This window comes from Sprattus sprattus (assembly GCF_963457725.1).
Source record: "Sprattus sprattus genome assembly, chromosome: 3".
In the NCBI taxonomy this organism is placed as follows: domain Eukaryota; kingdom Metazoa; phylum Chordata; class Actinopteri; order Clupeiformes; family Clupeidae; genus Sprattus; species Sprattus sprattus.
Genome location: NC_137922.1, coordinates 31,589,485 through 31,616,068, shown reverse-complemented (window position 1 = coordinate 31,616,068; position 26,584 = coordinate 31,589,485). Strand labels below are relative to the sequence as shown.

At 46.3% G+C, this 26,584-nt stretch overlaps 1 protein-coding gene across 7 annotated transcripts in view; it reads right to left on the bottom strand.

Annotated features, from left to right (window-relative positions):
- The window catches only part of dock1 (dedicator of cytokinesis 1), a 219,349-nt gene that overhangs the window by 49,657 nt on the left and 143,108 nt on the right, over positions 1-26,584 (bottom strand). For all 7 annotated transcript variants that reach the window (XR_013968570.1, XM_080834740.1, XM_080834744.1 and 4 more), the window contains 3 exons: positions 25,895-25,989; positions 6,516-6,594; positions 3,853-3,953 (listed from right to left, as the gene is read on the bottom strand). Coding sequence is in view for 6 of the 7 variants with exons in the window: in XM_080834740.1 (XP_080690866.1) it covers positions 3,853-3,953; positions 6,516-6,594; positions 25,895-25,989 (275 nt within the window). In the remaining variant the exon portion in view is untranslated. The remainder of the gene's footprint in view (positions 1-3,852; positions 3,954-6,515; positions 6,595-25,894; positions 25,990-26,584) is intronic.

Sequence of the window (26,584 nt, the reverse complement as noted above, 5' to 3'; positions counted from 1 at the left end):
AGCAAAATAACCAACCTGTTAATATTATGGGCTACTTAACCCTGAAAAAGTCACAATAGCTGTGACAAGATTATGAAGCAACGGTTCTGAGGGAGAAAAAATAACCTTTGAGGAGGAGGAGGAGGAGGAAGAGAGGGGGCAGTGAAAAGGAGGTGGAGAGGAAGAGAGAGCTAACTGCCATTCAGGCGGCAGATCTGGTTTGAGGAGGATTAGTTTATGAGTTCCCAGGAGCGCAGGGCAGCCAGTAATCTCTCCATTACTGAGCACACAGAGAGGCACAGAGAGAGAGAGTGGGCAGCAGCCGGCCCACGCCACCTGCCACATGACAGACAGCAGGAGGAGAGAGAGAGAAAGAGAGAGAAAGAACGAGAGAGAGAGAGAGAGAGAGAGAGAGAGGGAGATGGAGAGAGAGAGAGAAAGAGAGAGAGGAGAGAAATGAAAGGGGGATCACAAGACAGAGAGTCAGTAAGCCAGGAGAGCAGTCAGTCTGGCTACTTCTCATTCAGGTTACTCTGCATTGATTCCAGCTCTGTTGAGAGCAAAGCTCATGTCAAGGTTGGGGACAAATGACTGTGATACAGAGACAACACACTTGCTGGAGGTGTTTGTGAAGTGCCCTGACAGTGCAGGCTGCTATCCAGTGGTGTGAGGCATGAGAGAGGGGCGCTGAGAAGCAGCGTGTCAGAGGCGTGAGGGCGGAGGCGTGAGTGGACTGGAGAGCGGCTGATCTGTTTGGGGAATTGAATGACCTCCCTAATGCCACTCAGTAATATCCGGCCGCAGCGCCCATCAACATGCGCTGACATTTCTCACTGCCTGGAGGTGCCCTGTGAGTTCATATGCCACATCGATCACGCTGCCAATAGCTCTCAAAAGAGCACTAATTTATGATGACAAGCATCGAAAAATTAGAGGGCCCTTAGCAAAAGAACCGATACCTGCTCAAAGGTCGAGAAGTCAAGGTCATTTTATACTCAAATGAATGTCCAATCATACATTTCTGTGTGTGTGTGTGTGTGTGTGTGTGTGTGTGTGTGTGTGTGTGTGGTGTGTCAGGGTAAATTACATGAGCACGAGTCAGCCTTCCAGTTATTGACTGTAAATGAATGAGTGCTTTAGGCCTCACACATGTCCTTGTGTTTATACAAGGCTCTTGCACCGGCAGCACAGTAAAATCATACCTGTATGTGAAAGCTGTCGGCTATTGGCTAGGCTTGTGTATCAAGTCACTGACAGCCCTGGACCAGACATGACAGGACCAGATAGCATTAACAAATAATTACTTTAGGGGATACCCAGTTCCAGAGAGCTTTCTCAAACACACACACACACACACACACACACACACACACACACACACACACACACACACACACACACACACGCACACACACACACACACACAGACCGGTGTGTGCACAATCGCCCTCTCACTGTCTCCTGTCATTTCCTTTCCTTGTGTTTGAAACTTAATTTGTGGTGTCGCCATAACCACCAAGGCACAAAGGAGTGACAGGTCTACCCAGAGCTACGTAACATGAGAGGAAGTCAAACACTGTGCACTGAGGCGGTGGCCTGTCTCTCCCCAACACGCCGGCAGAGACAACACACACAGATGAAACAGAGATGCTCTTGGAGGAGGGAAGGGAGGGAGAGAGAGAGAGAGAGAGAAAAAAAGAGAGAGAGAGGGAGGAAGAGTGGGAGAGAGAGAAAGAGGGACTCAAGAGCAGGTCTAAATGCATTGTGATTGTAAATGCAGCGTATTGGCCCAAACATCTGTCAGCTAACAGTGGGACTGTGGGACTCAGAGATGGTCCCCAGAGGGATGTCACCTCCCACAGATGTAGAAGAGGAACGCAGGGAGCAGCCTGGTGTTCAGAGGCATGTCACCTCCCACAGCCAGCAGCCATATTGACACACCAAAACTCTTCACATCATATTGCCTGCGGCTGTTTGTTCACACACAGCAGTGTTGTCTGGAGCTGGCACAAGTACACCACACCACACCACACCACACCACACCACACCGTCGTTTGAGACCATGCTCTCCTCTGCATCTGTTAGTCACCATGGAGACGGGAAGAGGAAAAGGGCTGTCCTGGAGACAGTCTCACCTGCTCCCACACAAGCTAAATGAGACGGGAAGAGGAAAAGGGCTGTCCTGGAGTCAGTCTCACCTGCTCCCACACACGCTAAATGCAAATGTGTCGCAGTCAATCAGATAGGCCGCCTGCATTATCTGTGGAGCGTGGCACTGCTCAAATGACAGGCTACACAAGCTGCTCACGTACGCCCACTATACCTGCTGTCCTGTCTGTCAGGGGGAGATAAGACAGAGTTTTGGAGGTGGGGAGAGAAGAAGACTTGTGCTCTGCCACAGACAGTGGAGGGTATGTGTGGATGTGGGGGTGGGGAGGGGCCGAGGTGTTAGAAAGTGTGAAGAAGACACAGGCAGACGGCAGGAAGGAAGGAGCCGGAGAGAACTGCAACAATAGAGACTGTATGAATGTGACAGAAAAATCGAAGATATAGACAGAAGAAAATGGAGACTTGTTTAGATAGACTAAAATGGCCCCTAAACCACCCACTTACACACCTCTCGCCTCCCTTCTGTGTTTTAATGACAGGTCTAAACATGGAGTCAGGTAGAGATGCAGGGCACTGCATGGAGAGGGGTTTAAAAGACTGCTACCTAACGTATAAGGACTTTAGCATTGACACTGCAATGTCATCTACAATATGGGTAGTAGGTGTAAAGTGATGGGCATCATTACTATGTGCATTTCTATCATTACTGTGTGCGGAACATGTCATATAGAATTCTAGATCACATAAATGTATATATTTAGCTTGGACATACTAATATGTATCAGCTGATTCATACTTTATTTATTTATTCATAGTCCTGTTGTGCATTACCTGCTTTATGTTTATTATTTACCTGCTATGAATGAAGAGGAGAAACTGAGATGTGAGTAGAGAGAGAAAGAGAGAGAGAGAGATGGAGCGAGAAGGTAAATGGAGAGATGGAGCGAGAAGGAAAAGAGAAGAGAGATGGGCAGACATTCTGTGTTTGTCTCCTCTGGGGAAATAGGAGCAGGCTCATTCTTGTTCTGTGTGCTTTGAACACTTGGCTCCAATCTGATTGGGAAGATTACAGACGAGCTGAGATCTGGCTGCATGGATGCGGGGTGTGTGTGTGTGTGTGTGTGTGTGTGTGTGTGTGTGTGTGTGTGTGTGTGTGTGTGTGTGTGTGTGTGTGTGTGTGTGTGGGGGGTGCTTGTATCTGGTGCTGGGTGACGTCAGCTTGGAGCGGGCTGGCTGGCCACTCACACCAGCTGAGGAGAGGTCTCGGAGGCCTGAAGCTATCAGAAGCTCTTTTGTAGCTGGAGACAATAGCAGGGAGGACAATCTGCTGGCAGGCAGAGACAAAGGCTGCCTGAAGAAATGTCAGGACTGGATCCTAACTCTGATTTTCCCCCTCTTCTTTCCTTGATGCTCAAGAGTGCCAAGCATAATTCTCCCAGACGAAATTGCAGCCGGAAACTTTCAGCAAAGTTTCTCGTGTGTCAGTCTGAATTGCTTGTGTCTTGAGCAGACATTTCATACCACCAGGGTGGATTCTGAACTGACTCAGACGGTAACTTCTTTTAACAAGATATTCACAAGGAATTCCACATTAAATCTCTCCTTGCAAAGCTTCCCCTTGTACTAGGTGAGGTACAACAGACAACACAGGAAAAGGAGGCCATACAGGTATTTGGTTAGTCAGAAAGCAGGATGGAAAGAATGAAAAGAAAAGAAAAGAAGCTTAGCAGTGGTGTCCTGTGAAGAAGCGTCCGGCGGACTCACTTGTGGAAGATCTTGTTGCGCTTGTCACTGGAGAAGTTCTCCAGCTGCAGGGACTCCTGCGTGAGGAAGGCCACGGCCAGGTGGAAGTAGTTGTTCCAGAGCTGCAGGGGTGGGACACAGAGGACAGAAGCACTGAGCAGCCGCGACACGGTTCATGGAGACAGATGCATATGCAGAGTGACACTTTCAACATGGAGCTTCACATAGCAATTACATCACACTTCAGAGGGTCACTTCATCTACTGTGGGTAGGCCACTGCCAGCTGTATTGTTGGACGGATCACCATGAAAGTGAATGGGTTATGAGGGGACGGTGAAAGGTGCAGGGTGATTAAGTGTGCTTGGGGCTTGCAGCGCTCGCTAACCACACAGGCACTAGGGCAAATAATAATCAACGTGATGGAGAGGCCTTGGCTCTGTTTCCTCTGCAGCAGTCTCCAAAGGCACATTCAATAACTACATATGCGGGCTGTTACTATTGTGAATGGAAAGACAGATTATTCTTACATATATTTCCAGTGAGAGTTCGATACTGTTGGGTATGACTAAACACGCGCCACATGTGGGACAAATAGTGGTGTACACTGACCCCATGATGAGCGGACTAATAAACGATTCTCCTCAACAACATCCTGTGTACGTACATCACATTTTTACACAGCAGCTCCATTCTTCAAACATCGCTGACAAGAACACTACAGCTAGGCTGGGCTTTAGTGTGTGTGTGTGTGTGTGTGTGTGTGTGTGTGTGTGTGTGTGTGTGTGTGTGTGGTTGTGTGTGTGGTTGTGTATGTGTGATTGTGTGTGTGATTATGTGTGTGTGTGTGTGTGTGCATGAAGAGGCCAGGAATCAACACCTCTGATCGCACCAGCAGTCTGTGTGTGTGTGTGTGTGTGTGTGTGTGTGTGTGTGTGTGTGTGTGTGTGTGTGTGTGTGTGTGTGTGTGTGTGTGTGTGTGTTTATGTGTGTGTGTGTGTATGTGTGATTGTGTGTTTGTGTGTGATTGTGCTGCTCTGATTCAGGCAGTCTGCTTCTCTCACCAACACCCGCTTTCCTGCCAGACCTCACCAAAACCCAGAGAGGTGTCAATCCTGGCCGCCATATTAATGGCTCGTGAAATGAAACAGCAATAGGCCGTGACAGTGCCAGTTCTCAGTTCACAGGTCAGGAAGGAAAGATTGCTATATTCCACTGACATGTTCATTATCGACACTGAAACACTTGTGCATCTGTCAGTGGCATTAGCTGTGTGGATCCCTGTCTTTTGAGCATAAAAATGCAATATGGTTCTCCAGGAAGAGAGTGTGTGTGAAGGCGTCGGCCTGTGATGTCCGGCTTGGGAGAGGAACTCTTTCCAAAAAAAGGCAAATGAGTGAATGGATGAAAGCGAGGGAGGGGGAAGAAGGAGAGATAGTTAGGGTAACAGAGGAGGATGGATTTATTTCACGGTAATGGGACACAAATCTGTCTTTAATGAACGCAGCCCTTTAAGGCCCGGCAAGCTGCAATTTCCACTGGGCTGAGCCAGAGAGAGTAATTGTGTTCCCAGCAGCTTTTAAAAGCTTCCCCACACACTCAGACGACGCACATACACACAGAAACAGATGGGAATGAAGGCTGATAGCTCAATGCAAATTCAGTATGTGGTTCAAACATTCTATAACAGCTTTTTTTAATCTCTTGGTTGATGTAAAAATACTGGTGATCAAAAAGTTAGTCTTCCTGTCAACATTTTGATATATAATACTCATGTAATAGTACTTTTTTTTAGCGTCTAGGTACATTACAATTTCAGATTCATGAGGCATTTAAAAAGAAAATAATCATTTCACACCGGTATTTCAAATGCATATTGCCCATGTATAACAAAGTCTACCATTAAAACAGTCATACCACTGGAAAGAGCATGTTTAAATTAGTAACTTGGAATAACCTGTTTGTGTGTTTGAGTATGAGTTTGTCTAGTTTGTGTGTGTGTTTTTTGTTTTGTGTGTTTGTGTGTGTGTGTGTGTGTGTGTGTGTGTGTTGTTTGAGTGTAAAAGAGACAGAATGAGGATCTGCTGGGCAGTGGTCCCTGCCATAGTAACAGAGCTTCTTTACAGCTGTCCCCCTTTCTGTACATTTTAAAGCCATCTTCTGCTGGCCAACACACACACACACACACACACACACACACACACACACACAAACAGGCACACACACAGAGAGAGACACACACACACACACACACACACACACACACACAGAGAGAGACACACACAGAGAGAGACACACACACACACACACACACACAGACACACACACACACACACAGAATCTCCTGGAGCAGCAGTGGCAGGGGCTCACCCTGAATACTGAGTGCTGCCCATGGCCACTGGGGAAATCCTGGGAGCAGAAATGCACTGACAAGGCCTCTCCCGCAGGAGGCTAAAGGACACTCTATAAAGCCGGCTAAATGGCCAAACACCGGGCGTGCACGTGGGCAGGAACACTAAAGGTCATGGAGGTCGCCCCTGCCACCGCCTCGCTGCTGCTCATCTGAGGAGTGTGTTTGTGTGTGTGTGTTGTGGCATACTAAGAGGCGCGGGGGGGGGGGGGGGCGGGGGGGGGATGAGCGTCAGGCCGTTTAAGGACGTCCACCCCAAGGAACAGGGACACTTACCTGAAGCTCGAAGTTGGCTGAGTCCAGGAACTTCTTGTTCAACACGGTGGCATATTGATTGATAGCCCGCAGGAAGACTCTGAAAGATAAGAGAATGCCCCATTATACCTTCTGTCTTGTTACAGCTTTAAACAGCAAGATGATGGGCACCGACTCTGCCTGTCTGGGCCCACCAGTGCTGTCGAGGGCTAACGCTGCCATAGTTAAACTTAATGTCTGCCTCTCATTGGGAACAGAAGCAGTAATTTTCCACCATCGAGTGAGCTAAATATATTATTGTAATTCTCTTCACCCTTACAATAGGACTCTGCTCATGGCTGTCGTAGGCAGTCATAAACACACCTTATTAACTCAGAATCAAGGTGCCTGCCATCACGTGCAGACCTCTGCCACAGCTGCCGTACGGCGCTCTGCACTGGGAGTGGAGCGGTGCGGTGCGGCCGCAGAGGGAGAGTGCATAAGACACAGATGATAAAGTTAATCACCTCTCCAAAGATACCAGCAGCAGGAGCACATTAACCTGCTCGGCTAACGGGCTTGAGCTCCACTTAATGCAATGAGGGAGAGACGGATGACAGGGAGAACAAGGAGCAATGGGAGATTAGGCTGTCTGATTGTTTGATTTAACAAGCAGTGATTGACTTACAGACTGCACTGAAATAAGGGGATATTGCATATATTCAGTAACGAGAAGGCTAGAACAAAGCATACAACTGAAACAAATGGTAATACATGAACATGGACACGCACATACCTAATGTTATAGAGCTAACCTTTTACACTCAGTGAAAAGAAGAGCTAATCAAATATGTGTCAAGTGATGATATCTCAGCTCCCTCTATGCAGTGCTATACACAGCAGCAGCAGCAGAGTGTAATCTCAGATGCCTTATTACACCCCCCCCCCCCCCCCCCCCCCCTTCCACTGCTGAATTAGCACTCCACAGTCACCCCACCAGGAAGTCACTCTACCCTCTGTCAAACATTGTCATACGACCCCAAACCACACAGGATCATCCCAGAGATGCTGAGAGCTGCAGAGGAGCGGCTGCAGAGGAGCGGCTGCAGAGGACAGAGGAGCGGCTGCAGAGGACAGAGGAGCGGCTGCAGAGGACAGAGGAGCGGCTGCAGAGGAGCGGCTGCAGAGGACAGAGGAGCGGCTGCAGAGGAGCGGCTGCAGAGGACAGAGGAGCGGCTGCAGAGGACAGAGGAGCGGCTGCAGAGGAGCGGCTGCAGAGGACAGAGGAGCGGCTGCAGAGGAGCGGCTGCAGAGGACAGAGGAGCAGCATAATGGTGGTTTAGGGAGCAGTTTCATAAATAGTGAAGGAAGAACATCTGTTGAAAGACACCCTCCATGTTATCCACAGAGCCAGGGTCTCCTCTAGTGGGTCACATTCCACCAGCCGCTTCCGCCTCTGCAGGATGTGTGCGTCAGAAGGGCTGAAGAGCTACCTCTAAAAGCGTCCCTGATGCTAACACAGTCCAGGATGTGTGCAACGATGGAGATTATTTCCAAACACTGTTAATGACTTAAGAATATAATAATCAAGTGCCTTGTATTAATATATTCCTTGTATGAATCATGTGCTTATGAAAGCAGGAACATGGCTTTTCTGTGTTTCTGTGTGTAACTGACATTATTAGGTGCCACTTAGTCCGCATACGACATAAAACTTCTGTCTATATAAACCTTTTGTGATGTGTTTATCATGGCTTCACTTTCAGCCTTGTGCTGGGAGGGGAGCCCGATTGCAATAGTTGTTGTTGTTTGTCTTATAAATAAACTTATATGCAGCTCCGGAGTCCTGAGGTAACTAGGGTGAAATTTCACCTAACATGCACCACAAGTGCTGCAGAGCTACCTCTAAATCGTCCCTGACGTTAACGTAGTAAACAAATCAAACAAGCTCATTAGTCACACTTTCATTCACTTTCACACGCACTCAAGACATCACCTGCAGGCAGCGTGTGAAGCCAAGGGACGTTCAGCTCTTGGCGATGCTGCTGATGCGGAGGTGCGACTGAAGGGCCTGGAAACAGCGTTTGGGCAAATGCCACAAGGCTGACTGACAGACTGACAGACTGACTGACTGTCCCTCATCATCTCATAGTCCTCCTGCCCTTTTAACAAAGCCCCAGGTCAATCATGTCACTCTAGAAGACTGAGTAAATGACAGCACATCACATCCACATCTGCCGTGCTATTTCAGCATGCAAAGAGCAACCAGGCAAAGGGAGCCATTATGGATCGCAAGTTTTAGTGAGCAATGATACGAAAATACGCTTTCTTTTCTTTCTCACCCTCTCTCTCTTTCTCTATCTCTTTTAAACACACAAGCCTACACACAAACGAGAGAATACTGTTTGGTAAGCGACAAATGTAACTGAAATGAAAAAAAAAAATTGTGAGACAATATAACCAAACAAACGAACGAACAAACAAACCAAAAATGAAGCCCCTTCTACAATACCTACCCACCTCTCCCAAGCCATCTTAAAATACCACAGATGGAAATCCATCTAGCACACTCAAACATCCCTCTCATCATCACACGCATGCGGCTCCCTCCCCACTCTATTTCAGGAAGATTGTTTTCCCAAATATTTCATTATTCTTTTCTCTCCACAATCACAGGAATCCGCCGCTGCTGGCAGTGAAATGATTGAAGCTGGCAGAAAACCAGGAGCGCAGTGCTGATTGAGTCCTTCAGGGAAAGTTCACATTGGATTTAAGCGCCACAGCCATATAGCGAAATGATGGTCTGTGCTGGTGATTTAGCTGTATAACAAACACTGCTTGCAGATGAGCTGCTAATGAGAGAAAGAGAGAGAGAAGGAGATAGAGAGAGAGAAAGAAAGATAGAAAAAAAGAGAGCGGAAATGTGTGTGTGTGTGTGTGTGTATGTGTGTGTGTGTGTGTGTGTGTGTGTGTGTGTGTGTGTGTGAGATAATTATATTGATTAATGTACAGTCAAAACTTCAAACTAGAGACTTATTGATGCAATGTTGTGTTGTCCTCTCCAGAGGTGATGCAGCGAAATTAAATATTTTCCATCACCAACTCATACACAGAAGCACTCACACACACAGGCACTTACGAACGCACACAGGCACCTAGAACACACACACACTCACGAATGCGCACACACGCACACGCATACGCAAACACACACACACACACACACAAACACACACACACACACACACACACACACACACACACACACACACACAAACACACACACACACACACACTTGATTTCCTCCAAACATAAATTTATGAAAACTGTTCGTTCTTAGGCAGCAAGCAATAAAGATAGTACATAATATTGTAAGCTATCCCAGTCCACGGTTTGCAACATTTAAGCACATCCATAAAAATATCCTCCCTACAGTATTATTTGCGTAACACTTCCTTATGTCAAACAGGCCCAAAGATACAATCACTCCCATTTATGGCAGAAAGAATACTGCAATTCAGGGGTGCATTGTATTTGCATACATTGCCATATAAACAACACATAACTATTGATCTATAACTATTGGAATTTCTTCACAGGTCTATTGTATTGATGTACGGAATATGTAAATTAGTTCTGTGAATTCACAATTCCACCTACACATGTCTTGGACAAAGATGAAATATATAACAACTTTGATTAACTAGGTAGGTAAAACCTTTTCTCTCTTTGAATAGTATTTCTGGAGCTAAAACAGAGACTTGAAGTTTGCGTACCTCACATATAAACCTGGATCATTCCTAGGCCATATGTGAGACTTGACTTTTACAGCTTCTTCAGTAGAGTTGTGGCAACAGCTGGTCCACACAGCAGACTCTTGCCAAGCTAATGACACTTCTAAAGATTGCTTGTAAACCTCAGTTTGCCAGGCAATTAAAAGTATCTGCAGGTTGATTATGTTTGATATTCATGACAGAGGCTCCACATAATAAATTACATTTCTTAATAAATAAAAGTGAATGCATAAATAACTCTACAAAACATGCACTGAAACCAGACACCCTGTGCTCTATGAGAGGTAAACAATCTCTTCAAAAAGAAGAATTAAAGAGTCTCTCTTCCTCTGGAGTCCAGGCACGCTCGCCAGAGCTCAGAGGGTCAGAGATAGGATTGCGTTTGGCTCAGAGTGAAGTTGTTTTCTAGTCTGGTGAATTCAGAGTACGGTTGGTCTCATTGTCTCCAGGACCTGTCGGCTGCTGTCATTTTCAATCAGCTCCCCCCTTCCGAGGGCACCTGGGCTACCCCGGCTCTCCTCACGTCAGGCGCCGAGGCACACTTGTCTTGGTTTGCCTTTAGTCTTTCCTGATTTCTATCTTTAATGCAATTGTTGAAATTACTTTTCCACTTCTACATGGTCAAATGGTCTGTATGTGCCACTACAGCAGGATGGGTTCATGTACAAGTGAAGGAAAAAAAATGATCATCATCTCAAAAGAGTGCCATTTTTTAGTGTTCAGATCAAAAAAGTGAAACGTGAAACTGAAAAAAGCTTTTTTCCACCATAATGACAAAGTTGGTTAGAAACACACAGAGATGACAAATAGTAACACAACTACACAACATTTTGCTGTGTTATGCTGTAGTGTTTTATTTATTCCTAAAGATAGCTTTGTGGATTTTGAATGATGATGGCAACAGTTCCTACTGCAGGCCAGGTCAAGGTAATTTTCCTTGACAGACGCTCGAGAGAATAATAATAGGCACAGGACACGGCACTAAGACCTGTAATCCAGGACTGGGGCTGTGGCTGAAACCACACCAGGTCAGGATGGGCTAATGAGCCATACTGGGCGCTTCACCTCACAGACCAGCTTTATGGAGGAGGTGCGATTGCTGATAAATTCAGCCAGACTCTGTTGGAGATGGCCAGTCCAATCCCGTAAGGTCAGTGCTGGCCAGGAGTCCAATAACAGTGGAGAGAGATTGTGCGTCAGCAACATCCTGTAAAGCTCATCAGCCACAGTCAACCACAGTCAACTACAGTCAAGCCCAGCAAAGTGTAATTAAGATTCTCTCCAGGAAAAGACAAACACTATCTGAGCACCATATGGGAGTATAAAGCAACATCTGTAGAGATCTCTGGGCTGTGGGGAAGCTCTGCCTTGACTCCTGTGATCCAGCATGTGGAAATGCAGCGTAGTCACTCAGCCTCCAAGCCTTCCGCTTGATTTCAATAAGTGCTGAATCTGATCAGGAAGTGGACTAATTAGCTTTGGGGAAGAGTGTGAGGGCTTCTCTTACCCAGTGCCGCTGCCTCTGCTGACAAAGTGCACAGGGATGCACAGTTGTTTAATTAAGCTAGTGATTCCTCCCTCCTGATTAGGGCGGCTCCCAGTCCAGGAGGGTGTGAAATATTTACACGAGGCATTTGAGGAAAAAATTCAGGAAGTTACTGAAATTATCTTTGTCATTACTCTAAGAAAACAGCCAACAGGCACCATGTAATCCCCTCTTTCCTTACACCAGTTCCTTTGCTCATATGCTAATGTTATTCTGTATATGCTGACAGGCAGCACATGGATTTCAATTTGCAAAATGCAGCTTTCAATACATAGCAGCTACTTTATGTAGACTAGAGTGACAGCCTGCGTTAGGAGGCTCTTTCCAGTGTGCTATGGCTATCTCTGAACTGAGGAAAGAGCATCAGCTGGCATGAATGGGGCTGGAGCATGCATTAGAGGCAACGAAGAGTGTGTGTGTGTGTGTGTGTGTGTGTGTGTGTGTTGTGGCTTTGGGAGTTGTCAGCCATCTGGAGGAGCCTGGTACTCTGATGCTTTAAGATGAAATGTTAATACCTTGAGTGTTGTGAAGTTCCTAAGGGGCGGTGAAGGGTGAGATGTTCCTGCAAATCGTAAGAGACAGGAACATCACAGGACACGGCCGGAGACAAGCTCTTCACTCAAGACAAGATTGTGATGAAGAGGAGCGTCACTGGGTGTCAGGAGTTAAAGGTGAGACAGCCAGGCACATGAAACGGGTCACCGTGTGTCTGACAATCACTTTAACTGAGCTGTGTCTCGCGGGTTTCCATGAGCCCGGCGCATTCTACGAGAACACAGACAAACTCTTCTGGGATTCTGGATTCTGTCTGGTTGATTTTCAGTTCAGCATCAAGCACTCTCTCGCTCACCAAACAATTTCACTTTGAATGAATGACCCCCTTTTCTTAGAGTTTGAGAGTAGTTTGAAAAGCTCCTCTCAATAACACTGGGGGCTCCCCAAGGCCAAAACAGAGATGAGGCCGCTTCTGTTTAAATAATAAATCATAATTAACATCCGTCCAGAGGAGCAGGAGAAAACATGGCATTTCTGCAGCTTTAGGTGATTATGAAATATGGGTCAAATATTTTTTTAATTAGGCTATCCAAGGTAAGTCAATTCTAAGAGAGAAGAACCTGAACTACTAGCATACAGGGGGAACCAAATGTGCTCTGCTAGAAGGGATAAGACTGTCACAGGCAGAACACCCTGATACCCTCACATCAACCAGCAGAGGAGAGGAGAACGGATGGATGTTAGCAGGCACTGAACACAGGCAGGTGATAAGACAACTCCATAAAAGTATTACGTTTGGCTGTAAGAATTATCATAGAGGTGGGGTGAGCTAGGTATTATGAAAGGAAGCACAACACACACAAAGACCAGCACAAATGGCAAGACGGGCTTACAGTTGCTGAGAAGATCAATGATTTCTCATCCGTAGCAAAGGAAAAGCTTTTTAGATCCCAGGAGGTGACTTATCTCTATGTAACAATAGCATGAACATGGCTATGGCTTCTAAAGCTCTACAGCCTTATATTACGTTTCAGCAATAAAATATGCCCTTCACATGTTCTATTTTAACACTTGTTATTAATGTCTTTTAAATGAGGGGACCAGTCTATACGGTCATTGCCCTATCTGCACTATGGGAGTCATTGGTGATCAAAGGATGTCATATACCTATGGAATCTCCATTAGAGGGCTATACCTTTGGCTCTTAACCACCACTGTGTTCCCAAATCCCATAGCTCCACAGGGCTCCAACAACCCATTACTAAACCACACATAGTCTCTTTCTCTCTCTCTCTCTCTCTCTCTTTCTCTTTCTTTCTCCCACACTCAGTCCCTCTGCAGTAAGCACAGCCTCCTCTCAGCACATCTCACTCAATTTTCTGCTGCTGTGAGCACGCCAATATAGACGACACGCTTAACTCCAGGCTAATGGTATAGTGTGTTACCATCCAGTGCACCTGTCCTGAGAGAAATATTACTGCTCCATATGCCGTGTCCTACCTAAAAGCCTAACAGGCAGAGACGGGGCCTTGCCATCTTCACACAACAAATCAGCCTCTACTGACCAGCCACCGGAAAACAACCCGGAACCCGGGACCAGGCCAGTGCTAGAGGCGGACGATCTCATGATGACTCAGCATTGGGTGCAGTGGCGCATGGCCATCCAAGTCGTCGCTTGCAACTGCAATCCTCTAAACGTGACCCACAGCTGGCCACGGTAATGTGCCAAGGATTGATTTCTCTCACTGCACTCATCTGTATCAGAAACACCACATTCAACAGAGCCGCAGGTGAACTACTGGTGGCTGCCACACTGCTCAGCACAGATGATGAGGCATATCAGGAACTAGGAGACCAATCATGATCTAATTTCTAGATTCTATGAATACCACGAACAGAAGCATTCATATCAAATATTTCTCATCTTCACTAGTTCCTACATATTTTGCCTAAAGAGAGCTTTACCTTTTTCCTTTACATTCCGCTTGAAACGATCACTGACAAAGGAAATGAGTGTCCTCCAGCAGGAGTATTCCAGCCACTGTCTCCAGCACTTTCCAACTTGGAAGAGAACGGCTGAGTAATAGATCAGTGTGAACAGGCTGAACCTAGCTAATGGCTAAGGAGCATCCCAGGTACTGCAGTATAGAATGACAGAATAACTGAAGACCTGGAGAAGGTCACCATCTCCAATAATGGCTTTAATTCATGATCATAAATTTTCCCTGGGCCAGGTGTAATTGCAGTTAAGTGAATTAGTCAAGCTTACAGCCTCCAATATGGCGGAGCAGAGGTGGTGTGTGCAGGGTACACAGCGGGACAGAGCCCTGTCTAAAGTGATTATTGAAAAGCCCCTTTAAAAGAGCCACGGCAGAATGGGATTCTGTACACACACTCCCCTGAGTTGTACATGCTGTAATCCCCCTGCACTATGCTGCTGACACAGAGCAGACGCTCAATGAGTTCACTTTTATCAGCACTAAAAATATGATGCTGATACACAGAATCCAAGAAAGGGATATGTGCTTGAAGATTTTTTTTTACTTTGCCGACAAAAAATATTAAATGACAACCAATCGAAAAAGATAAAAAAAAAAAAACCTTGAGAACCTGAAATCTGTAAAGGATAAGGCTTAATCTACTACTCCACTGACAAGGAAACAACATGGATGGGCATTGCAATGGATAAAGATACACAAGTGGTTTCTTCTCTAAGCCTAATACATAGTGGAAGTATGCATTATTCCACCTTTACACTCACTGCCTTAACTTTTCCAACCCCCACACTGAAAGTTGTCCTTTGCTCCTCCATGTTTGCCTCAGTTCTAATGCTAATGATGTGTTATCGGCTAATCGTCTTTGCTAATTGAGTTCATGGAGCATAGCTGATAAGGATCAGGATCCATTTGCATGCTAGCATGAATAGCCTGCTCCTCCGCTGTGCTCAAAGATAAGGCAAGGTCAGAACCCTTCATCACCACACCAATTTATTAAATTACACTCTGCTTACTATGCTGCATTTGATCTGATAAATGATTTATTTTTATCCCCGCCTTAAACTGCGTTTGCTACCGCTTGATGTTCCGCTAGCTGGTGCTAGACCCCATTGCAGTCATGCTTTCTTATCCCCAGACTGAAGTGTTGCCACATTTGTTCTAAGCCGTATAGATCCTGAGAATAAATCTGAATAAATCTGCAAAATATAAAAAGTTTGCATATTAAGTTGAGATGCAACAATTTCCAGTGAAAGGGAAGTTGACGTCAGGACAATCCCATTTGAGGAGAATCCTAACGTGGGGACAAAACTCAGAGAAAAGGATCATACAGGATGTCACACTGTTGAGTCGGCCTACCTTCATCCTTGCACCGTTTCATCTGCTAGAAACCCTGTCTGTACAGGTAGCTATAGTTCAGCAGGTAAAAAACAATTGCAAGGACTAAACGTTTGCAGCAAAGGATGGGTCTGTTGTGAACAAGACTTAATATACTTTCTCACCAGCTACCTGATGCAGTGTCAACTTAAAGGAAGGTGAGACAATTTTAAGGGGACACAGAGAATAAATTAAAATAACACACTGTGCTGAAACAACAAAACATTAACAAACAGCACTTGAGAAAAATCCACTCCCACAAGCATAAACTGATCATTACACTTGCCAAAGCAGTGATGGGACTCACCACCCCTAGACAGACATATTGCATTAGCTCCTCGACAATTCCAGTGGCAAGGAGGCATTGCCTGCTGCCAAGAAATAACATTGCTTAGGGAAGCTCATTCCACTTCAGCAATCTTTGCAAAAGGATTTTTTTGTGGATCATCTCACATTTCAGTTTTCTCTAGTGAAATGTTGACCAAGCTCTCTACAGGTAAACCTCAAACTTTTCTTCCTCTCTGGCCCTCACTCACGTGACCTTTCAGTGCAGGCTGAGCACACTGCTTCAAATATTCCACACCTTCCAGCCCTCACCCTTGTTTTTTTCAGGTGAAAATTCAGGGACTCGTCAGTGAGGAAGGCCCACAGAATGACCTCTCACCCCTCAGAATATAACACGTAACTTCTGCACAGGTCAGGACTTCTCCATGAATAAGCAATGGACATCCACATGAGACATGGTGAGACATCTCAATCAGAAGGCTTACAGTTTCTTCCCTAACGTTCACTTTAAATGGGCTCTATTCGATGCCCTCTGTTCTCTTATGAAACAGCCTGATCCTAAAGATCTTATTTCAGCCCTCATTCTCCTACGTCCTTCATTTGCTACAGTAAGAAATCATTGTTTTGCAACTGACATTAGTAAGACCACAGGACACCCAAAACACTTACATGCAAACCCTTACACCACACTGCATTAATGACACTCCCTCACCACCATCACCTGACTGAAGGTGCCTGAGGCTCTTTCAGTCTCTCTCTCTCAGTCTCTCTCTCTCTCTCTCTCTCTCTCAGTCTCTCTCTCTCAGTGTATTAGCATTCTGAGTCTCGCCCTATGCAGTTCTTCATACAGGAGTACAGTAAGGGGAGGAGCTGTGCTCTGCCAGTCGTTCTCTGTGGGCTTTTCTTCCCCTCTCTTCCTCTTCCTCTCTCTGAAGTGAAGTCTGTCTAATTGGCCTCTGCGGACGGAGAGGCTGGGACTCCATTACATATCGGCGCATCCCCGAGCCGTAATTACTCCCATCATCAGGGATGAGCTGGTAATTAAAGCTCCACACTGGCTCTGCTCCTCAGCAAAAGCACCGATGCCCAGCAGTTTCTCCTCCCCATCGTGCACAGCCCATCTACACACGCACGGGGAGACCTATGATGTCATGGCCTATTACACGGGTCAGCAACTCATTCCTAATTTATGCATTTATGCTCTCTGGCCGAGTGAGTGGGACAAAAGCAAAACAAATCAGTTGTTGCAGTGTCAGACCTGGCATGGACTGGTGTTAGGGTGGGTCCCAGTGGTGTTTGTCTGCTACAGTCTTTTTCATTGAACACAACGGGGGCGCTATGCTGCCAAGTCGGATTAAAGGGCATGAAAACGGCCCCTTCCTTGGGCTAGCCTTGCTCATCACTGGGGAGCCCACTCGGTCCGTGTAGTTGCTAATGAATGAATATGGAATACACTTCACATGCAAGAAGAGGTACATGTGAGTCTTTCCCATGCAGAGCTTTCCCAGTGGCAAAAGAGGGTGAAGAGAACCAGGAAAGAAAGAAAGGGAACATTGTACTATTACACACAGCATTGGCTGACAGTGATGAGGTACAGAATAGTGGAGGCTCTATGTTCCTATGATCTATGCGAACAAGCTCACGGAAGACGTTTGTCATTTGCAGCACAGCTTGAGACTTTTGATGAGTGAGATACTTTACCACGTAGAATAGAAAACACAGGGAGGGGGAGAGAGAGAGAGAGAGAAAAGAGAGAGAAAAGAGAGAGAACAAGGCAGGGCAGAGAGAAAGAGACAGAGAGAGAAATATAGAGAGAGACCGAAGGGCAAAGAAAAGTGACAAAAAGAAAAGGCCCTGAGCTCTGTGGGCAGTTTAGTCAGCTGAATGGATGATGTGACAGGGGAGCATGGAGTGGTTGGAGTTTAACTTGACTGTCTACTGAGTGCAATGGCAGCTAAACCCAAACTATTAGATAGATCAACACATACACAATCGTGGGGAGTGAAAGTTAGAGTGTGTGTATTTGTGTTTGTGTGTGTGTGTGTGTGTGTGTGTGTGTGTGTGTGTGTGTGTGTGCGAGAGAGAGAATTTATTTGAAAAATGTACATTCAAATCCTCCTAGGTTGGTGCAATGCTGTGTCGTCCCCTTGTTCCTGAGGTGATGCAGCAGAATAAAATATTTGCCATCAGCAACTCACGCATGCGGGCACTCACGAATGCACAACTGTACGCACACACACAGGTACTCACAAATGCACAACTGTACACACACACACACACAAACACACACACACACACACACACACACACACACACACACACACACACACACACACACACAGGGCATAGGGGAGAGACGAATGACAGTAGGAGAAGCATCCTTATGAGCTGGGGGATGGCAGCCTGCCGCTGAGACCTATTTGCTGTTCATCGTGTGATCTCTGAAATGGCTGTCTTGACCGAGAGAACCAGAGCACATCTTTCCATCTACGGAGCGCTGCAGTTGCATTTGAGTGAAATACTGACATTAACGGCCACAGAAGGACCAGAGCAGATCCACAGCTAGACTACCAAATCATGATTACCCATCGGCAAAATGATTACCTGAGAGGCTTAAGCACTGACTGACTGGCTTGAGACAGCACTGACAATATACTGTAGAAAGAAAAAACTATGACTCACACTGGCCTAAAAGGGCATATCCTCCACTGATGGACGTCCAATCTTAGAAATGTCTTTGACATTTACTGTTGCTAAACTTTCTTCCCTTTCCCTGAATCACAGCACAGGAAGGCAACAAGGAAGCTGAGGACACCATTCCTTCTTTTCATCCTGATACCATTTCAAGAAGAAAACTCAAAATCTTAACTTAGCTGAAGAAGACAACACAACTATGAGTTACATTTTCATTATCAATAGAATGAAATAAAATAGGTCACTGGAAAAAATGCTTACAAAAATGATACTGGAAAAAAACACACAATGACACCATTAAATGCTATTTTCTTGTTCTTCTAATAGTGCCTCTATTTGTAAGGCATAACAACAGAGAGAGACCATTTACAAAGCTGTCAGTGAACACAGGCTCAGATAATTTGGCTGGTGGGTTCGGTGTGTTCAGCAGCACTCGGTCTTCAGGATACATCAAGCGCCATCAACACAATTCAGTCAAAGGAGCCTCTTCCTCTTTCATGCTCACAGAGAGCTAGCTAAAAGAAGCACGGCAACCAAGAGAAGAACTGAGAGCTTAAGGAAGAAGGGGAACCAAGAGAAGAACTGAGATCTTAAGGAAGCAGGGGAACCAAGAGAAGAACTGAGGGGTGCACTTGAGGATTTCTAACCTCCTCATTGCAGAGGATAAGTGTATTTATACATACATACAAACTTGGTGTAGTATACATGTATCTAACATCTGGGAGCATATGGCCATATGGCAGATACTAGCTAATTGAAATAAAAACCTGAAGTTATAGTGCATCTCTACAAGCACACCATGCGTAAAAAGGCTTGGCTTATCTAAGAGCTGTTTTTACACACACACACACACACACACACACACACACACACACACACACACACACACACACACACACACACACACACACACACTATATAAAGCCATAACACTACAAGTACCATTTTACAAGTACGTATTTGTTTGGCAAGCAAAAAAGACATATTTTTGTTTTCTCAGTAATGCAAAGTGGATATAACAAATACAAAGGAACACATATCAGTGTATCATAACTTTAAACTGTAATTTAACCAGTATACCATCAACTTGTGCATGTGTGTGTTTGCCGATCCCTGTTAATAGTACTGATATGGCCCCTATGCTCCTAGCCATCCCCTGTTCTCTTCAAGTGTTACTGGCAGATTAACAGTCAGGGTTGGAGTGTGTGGTCACATATCAAATAGGCACAAGCGTGATGGGCCCGGGCAGACGCATTAGCAAGTCTGACACGGGGACATGAATTAGGTGGAGCACTGGGCAGAGAGGTCAGGGCCATCTTGGTGCACTGGAGGAGAAGCAATCGCATCAGTTCTGCTCAGCGGACTCATAATGCTATCGCAACACCTGAGTAAGTTCAAGACTTGTTAGGCTAAGCTGGATGAACAGTCTGTCATTTACCCTCCGAATATGAATAAGCATGTGATTAAAATGAGCTAAAATGCAAACAGGTCCTTTCAGTACGTCTAAGAAACTGCTTACAATTAGGAGGGATAATTAACATATCCTTGGCATTGTCAGAGAGGAGACAATTTATGCAAAGTGTTCCCGCAGAAAGGACTAAGGATGATGTGGTGACAATGGGGGAGTTTCGATTCAATCACTTCTACAAATTAAAGAAATCATTATTTAACTGAGAAAAACAGGCTAAGGTTAAGAATCACAGTATGCCAGTCTCTAACGTCAAACAACACATAGAGTGTATTTCAAGAACCTTGTTTATTATTATGATCTATTTCACACATGCAGCAATACAGCTTGCTATTAAGCATTTGCACCCCATGCCTTCATCTCCACACTGTGGATGTTTACGTAAGGAAGAGGGATTCCTCCACCACAGAGGGACCTCACCTTACCAAGAAAATGGAATCTTCTTCAGAAATAAAGTCAATTCGCCTCCTGACTTTGCTCTTGTTTGCCTATAGAGTGTTCTGAAGACTCTTCAGGTGTGTGTGAGAGAGAGGGAAAGCGAGAGGAAGGTGAAAGAGAGAGAGATAGAAAGAAAGAGAGCGAGATAAAGATGGATAGAGGGAGAAAGAGAGAAAGAGAGAGGGAGAGAGGGAGAGAAAGTGAGACAGAGAGACACAGAGAGAGGGAGAGGGAGATGGGTTGATAACCATGAGACATGGGTCTGTTCTGATACTGCTGCTCCATCAGTCATGAGTGTTGGCCCTAGTACACGTGTGTGAGAAGCTTGCAGCGGGGTGGAGCACGTGGGTCAGACAGCTAAAGAGCTGCCTTCTTTTGGGCGCCATTCCATTCTTCTCCTCCTCACCGCCATTACGGGCATAATTAACAGTCAACTGGTGTGCTCTCAGTGTTCATTACACACCACTTATTCCTTCCAGGGTCGCCTCGCCGCACCACGCCGCGCGGCGCTCCAATCCCAGGATGTGGGGCCTGTGAGGGGCTCCGTGATGGGCTCCGTGATGGGCTCCGTAATGAAGCTGATGGAGCTGTTATTGTCCTCACCTGCTGGGTTTGGAGCCGGAATACCTAATCGCATTTCAAACAGCAGCCAATAATTGAAATTCTTATCAAAGCAGGGTGATAATCAAAGGAGACATATTTTGGTTGGGTGGGAGGAATCGGGCGGGTAGCGGAGGGGTGCATCAGAGACAAGAAGAGAGACAAAAAGCTTTCAGGTACAAGTCATATCTGTGGGGGTCAAGTGAGGTAGAAAATGAGTGGATTCTCCAACCAACTTGCTATAGTGTTCCTTGGAAAAGAGACACTAGCTTACTGTTAGCTTACTGCAGGGATTTTGACACAAAATATACACACACACAAACACGGCCACAAAGTTTTAATGGCCAGTGCCCTGAGAGTGCTGCAGTAGAGCACATTTCATGGTTCTTATTCCTTCAGTGCTTAGCAGTCACACGAGGACAAGTGCATGCAGGCTGGACCAGAGCTGGGGCATGAGTCTGGTGCAGCACGCAAACATTCCCCCTCTGTTGTTTCAAGACTAGCGCTGGAGCCACAAAGGGCGAGAAACAATAGCGGCCCCCGTGAAACAAATGTCACGCTGTGCAAATGAAGTCGGCGCTACATCCCCAAACCGGAGACCTACTTCTCCAAAGGTCACTTTAACCTCAATAACGGAGAGAATACAGAGAGGGCCAAAGGGCGCACCTGCAACACGCCAGCTTAGCTCTTCTGGGTACCTTTGAGAAACTTGGGGATGGAGAGACATTAAAGTTTCATAAGGTGCGAGGGAAATGCTGAGAGTAAAATACTCAACTCCCAGACGAGCCACCCTCTCTGGTTTACAAGCTTTTATGAGAATTGGATGCGATGCTGGCCAAGCAAACTTCACTACCAAGGTGCCTTTGCTCAAATATTAAAGACTAACTTTTAAAAGAAGATTGCCCTGTAAAGAAGTAAGATGGATGCAAACAATAGTGGATCGCCTCACCCTCTTAGCTAAAAGCATAGCATTTGTCACTGCACTATCTAACAGAGGCAGAGAACTCGTGCGAGGAGAGAGGAGTTACATCCTGCGTAAAGCCCCCAAGTAATTTGTCTGTTTGGCTCCTTGCACATCCAGTGTGTGGAAGTCAACCAGCAAACATACTTAATGGCCTCAACATGGCATTAGTCCGGCATCTTTCAGTGTTGTTGTGTTGTTGCTGTGGCTGTAAACCAACTGGTGTTGTGTGAGTGGGCGGGGAGCAAAAGCGTGAGCAGTGGGGGTGGGGGAGGAGTGGGGGCTTCCTTCATTAGCCCTGCTGGTGTCTCCGACATGTTTCCCACCCCTGCTTTTAGTGGCTGCTCACTCAAAGCACCTCACCCGGGCACAGTGGCCCATTCCACACGGCTGTCCAGCACTCCCATGGGCAATTAGAGAATGCAAGAATGGGGAGAGGGAGTGAGATAGCAAGAGAGACCGAGCTGCAAAAGGATAGCCTCATTAGCCGAGTATTGAGGAAGGCCGTGGCGTGGCGGAATGAAAGCGTGCCCTCAGAGGTGCCCGTGGGTGGTGCTGCCGCCCACACTTCTGCCACGGCTGCAGACGGGCACGCGTGTGGCTAAATTGCCAGGCACCAAGCACTAAACAGAGCCAGAGCGTAAGTCCAAAATACGCCAACACGACAACAGCTATAGGAGGGATGGGGCTGGAGGAAACCTGCTAGAAGGGCTGGCCGCTGTTCTTTCCTTTTGTTTTCAAGTTCATTTTCACCTCTCTGAGAGCCTCCATTAAGCATTATTCAAACAGGCAGATTAGGAGTAGGCTGGCAAGGTCTCTGGATTCATGTGAACTGAAAATGATACCGATGACAAGACTGAAATCTGATCTATCTGTCACGCGGATTCTGACACCCCCTCCGATTTCAACATCAAAGGCAAAAAGTTCTGAGGAAGTTGCCCGCAGCAGTTTAGAAATGGTCTCAAAAATAAACAAAGCTGAGAGAGAGAATGTTTGAGAGAGAGAGAGAGAGCGAGAGAGAGAGAGAGGCAGAGAGACAGTCAGAAAGAGAGAGAGAGTAGGGGACTTGTGTTGCCTTCATGGCAGTAGGTTACCAGAGTCCACTGAGCAGAATCTCAAGTCAATCAGTTTTCTCAGCGCCCTGCTCCATGCAGTATCAGTAGGCCCAGACACCCTGGCAACCGTGACCTCCTCAGTATCCTCTGTCCTACTATTACCCATGAACCTCACGTTCACCGCTACACAGCAAGGACGAATGGACATGTCACACGCTCACACACACAGACACACACAGACACACACACACAGACACACACACACACACACACACACACACACACACACACACACATTCAATGTGACACAATGTCACTGTCACGCATGCAAACACGCCTCTCTGCACAAACCACACACACACAAAAAACACCAGGCCAACCCAAAAGGCTCAACAAATTTGTCAGAGTAAAGCTTTTGTTAAAAGTGCTGAAAATGACAGTTATGCAGAACCGATTGCTGTTTGGCGGCCCTGTGTGTCAGCTGAGCAAGCAATCAAGGCCTCACCACATCTCACTATGCCTGGCAACCAAGCAGTGAGATGTAATGGACTGAGGAAATGTCATCAGTGCAGCCAGGCTCGATTTCATTGAAACACAGCACAAAAATAATGGCACACTATAATATTATACGACTACATGATCAACAGAGTGAGAGTGTGTAGTTCATGAGGACAGAAAAAGCATGCGAGATTTCATTTTTGTTCTATACTGACATGAATGTGGCTTAAATATATGTGTGTGTGTGTGTGTGTGTGTGTGTGTGTGTGTGTGTGTGTGTGTGTGTGTGTGTGTGTGTGTCATCGTCCTTCCTCTCTTGGCTTTGCATTGATTGTCTTCATGATCATGCAAGCATGAATAGTAACGAATAAGCTAGGAACACACACACGCACACACACACACACAAGCAGTGGCCACTGCAGCAGAGCAGGTGCCTATCTCACACCTGCAGGGCAGTCGTTTGCATGAGGACACAGGTGTCTGACAGCACTTGCTGGACGGCCACATGAATCCCAACACGAGGCTCAGCGGCCTCAGCCTCGCTTGCAGTAATCACACTATCAGATCACGCTGGCTCTGAGCAGGAGGAAACAGTAACAAGCGGCAAGGCAATTTCTATCAGGACATACCCTTCTATGATGACGACGCCAGGCACAAAGGGAGATGGAGGGAGGGAGAAAGGGATAGAGGAGAAAGAGAAAACAGAGGGAGGCTTTAATAGTCACTGCATTCTATCAAGCACTCAGCATTCTATCAAATACAGAAACAGCATAGCTGGACTGTGAATGGACAATTCTCTTGGGCTGGGACTCCGTGATCCAGAAAATATGTGAGAATTAGCAGTCTTATCTAATCAACACTAAGAAATGCAATGACACACTTTCTTGGCCTGTTTTATTTTTGTCATTTTGCAAGCTCAGAACTCAACCGCAGACCTCAGAGTGATCCAGAGTGTTAGCATATATTTGGCTCATCATTACAAGTTTGTCCAATTGGGGTTCCTGAGTCGTGACAACAGCAAGAGGTGAGAAGTTGCACAGAAGTGTCGCTCGGCTTGCATCTTTAATGACTGAGAGATGAGCACAACACAGGGGGAATACAAAGCAGAAACACCGCCTTTGTTTCGGGAGTACAACAACATGTACTTCTTTTAGCTTCTACTGATGTACCAGCACACATATAGAAGCAAGTTGACGGGGGGGTGCATCAATAAAACAAAACATAAACAACAAAGTAGCTCAACACAAGCAGTGGAGGGAGAAGAGGAAAAAAACATCAGCAAAAAAATGTGTGAGATTAGCAAGCGAGGTATTTATAATTCATGCCAATGTTTGTGGCAGTATCCGTCTCATCTCACTATGCCGTGGCAGAGGCCGCCGCCGACTGCTATTTGCATTTGAGAGGAAAACATTAGAAAAACGTCCTTGCCCACTCCTCACTGCCGTTCCTAAGCAACAACAGTGGAGGGGAGATGAAAAGCAGCTTGGAAATACAGAGCAGAGAGCGAGAGAAGAAGAGAGACAAGAGAGGGAAGAGAGAGAGGGGGGAAGAGAGACAGAGGGGGGGAGTGCAAGAGAGGGGGAAACATATAGAAGGAGAGTGAAACAGGCCGGGGCAATGGGACACAGTGAGAGAGGCAGAAGGAGAAAAAGAGGGGTAGACAGATAGTGGGGAGCAGAAAGAGAGAGAGAGAGAGAGAGGGGTAGACAGATAGTGGGGAGCAGAAAGAGAGAGAGAGAGAGAGAGGGGTAGACAGATAGTGGGGAGCAGAAAGAGAGAGAGAGAGAGGGGTAGATAGATAGTGGGGAGCAGAAAGAGAGAGAGAGAGAGAGAGGGGTAGACAGATAGTGGGGAGCAGAAAGAGAGAGAGAGAGAGGGGTAGACAGATAGTGGGGAGCAGAAAGAGAGAGAGAGAGAGGGGTAGATAGATAGTGGGGAGCAGAAAGAGCGAGAGAGAGAGGGGTAGACAGATAGTGGGGAGCAGAAAGAGCGAGAGAGTTAGTGGGGAACAGAAAGAGAGGGAGAGAGGGGTAGACAGATAGTGGGGAGCAGAAAGAGAGAGAGAGAGGGGTAGACAGATAGTGGGGAGCAGAAAGAGCGAGAGAGTTAGTGGGGAACAGAAAGAGAGAGAGAGGTAAAGGTAGACAGATAGTGGGGAGCAGAAAGAGAGAGCGAGTGTCCAGAGAAGAGCAGTAGCAGTAAGGGCTGTACTTACTTATTCTGCATCATGTTCATTATAACCCAGTCGGCAGGGTAGACATTCTTGCCAATGAGATCCTTGAACATGATAAATGTTTCCATTAGGAAATCCTAAAAGAGAAGAGAAAGAGAAAGAACATTTGGAATGAAGACTGTTATTCAGCGCCCAGGGGAGATAGGAACAATCCGGAATGAACCCAGAGGAGCGTGCGTCCCACCACCGCAGGAGGAAGCGCTCTTAGATTAGATTTCTCCCGGGTCAAGGTGAAAGACTCATACTTTTTTTTACACTGCATTGTGGGACACCGTCAAGTGAAGTGAGGATGAGGTCCTGCAAGGATGCCGGCCTCAGCTTGTCTGAGAGTCTCTCTGCATCCTCGGAGGGAAAAACTCTAATTTTCTACATCTCAGATTAGGATCTAAAATGAGGTAGTAAAAGGTTGTTGTACGGCTGTCACTAAGAGTTCCATCTGTTGGCCCCCTCATTACAATTTGCTTTAGCAGAAGTCCCGGAGCTCCTCAACAGAACTTTTAATGTGAAACACACAAATTGTTACAGGCCAAAGGGAACTGAAGCTAAGTGAGCTTGTGTTTACGCTGTGAGAGCGTGTATCATCTCTTTTTTTAAAGCTTGATGCACGGCTGTGCCAGACAGAGTGATGGGGGGCTGGGGGGGGTGACAGCAAACAACCCCAATTCGCTTGAA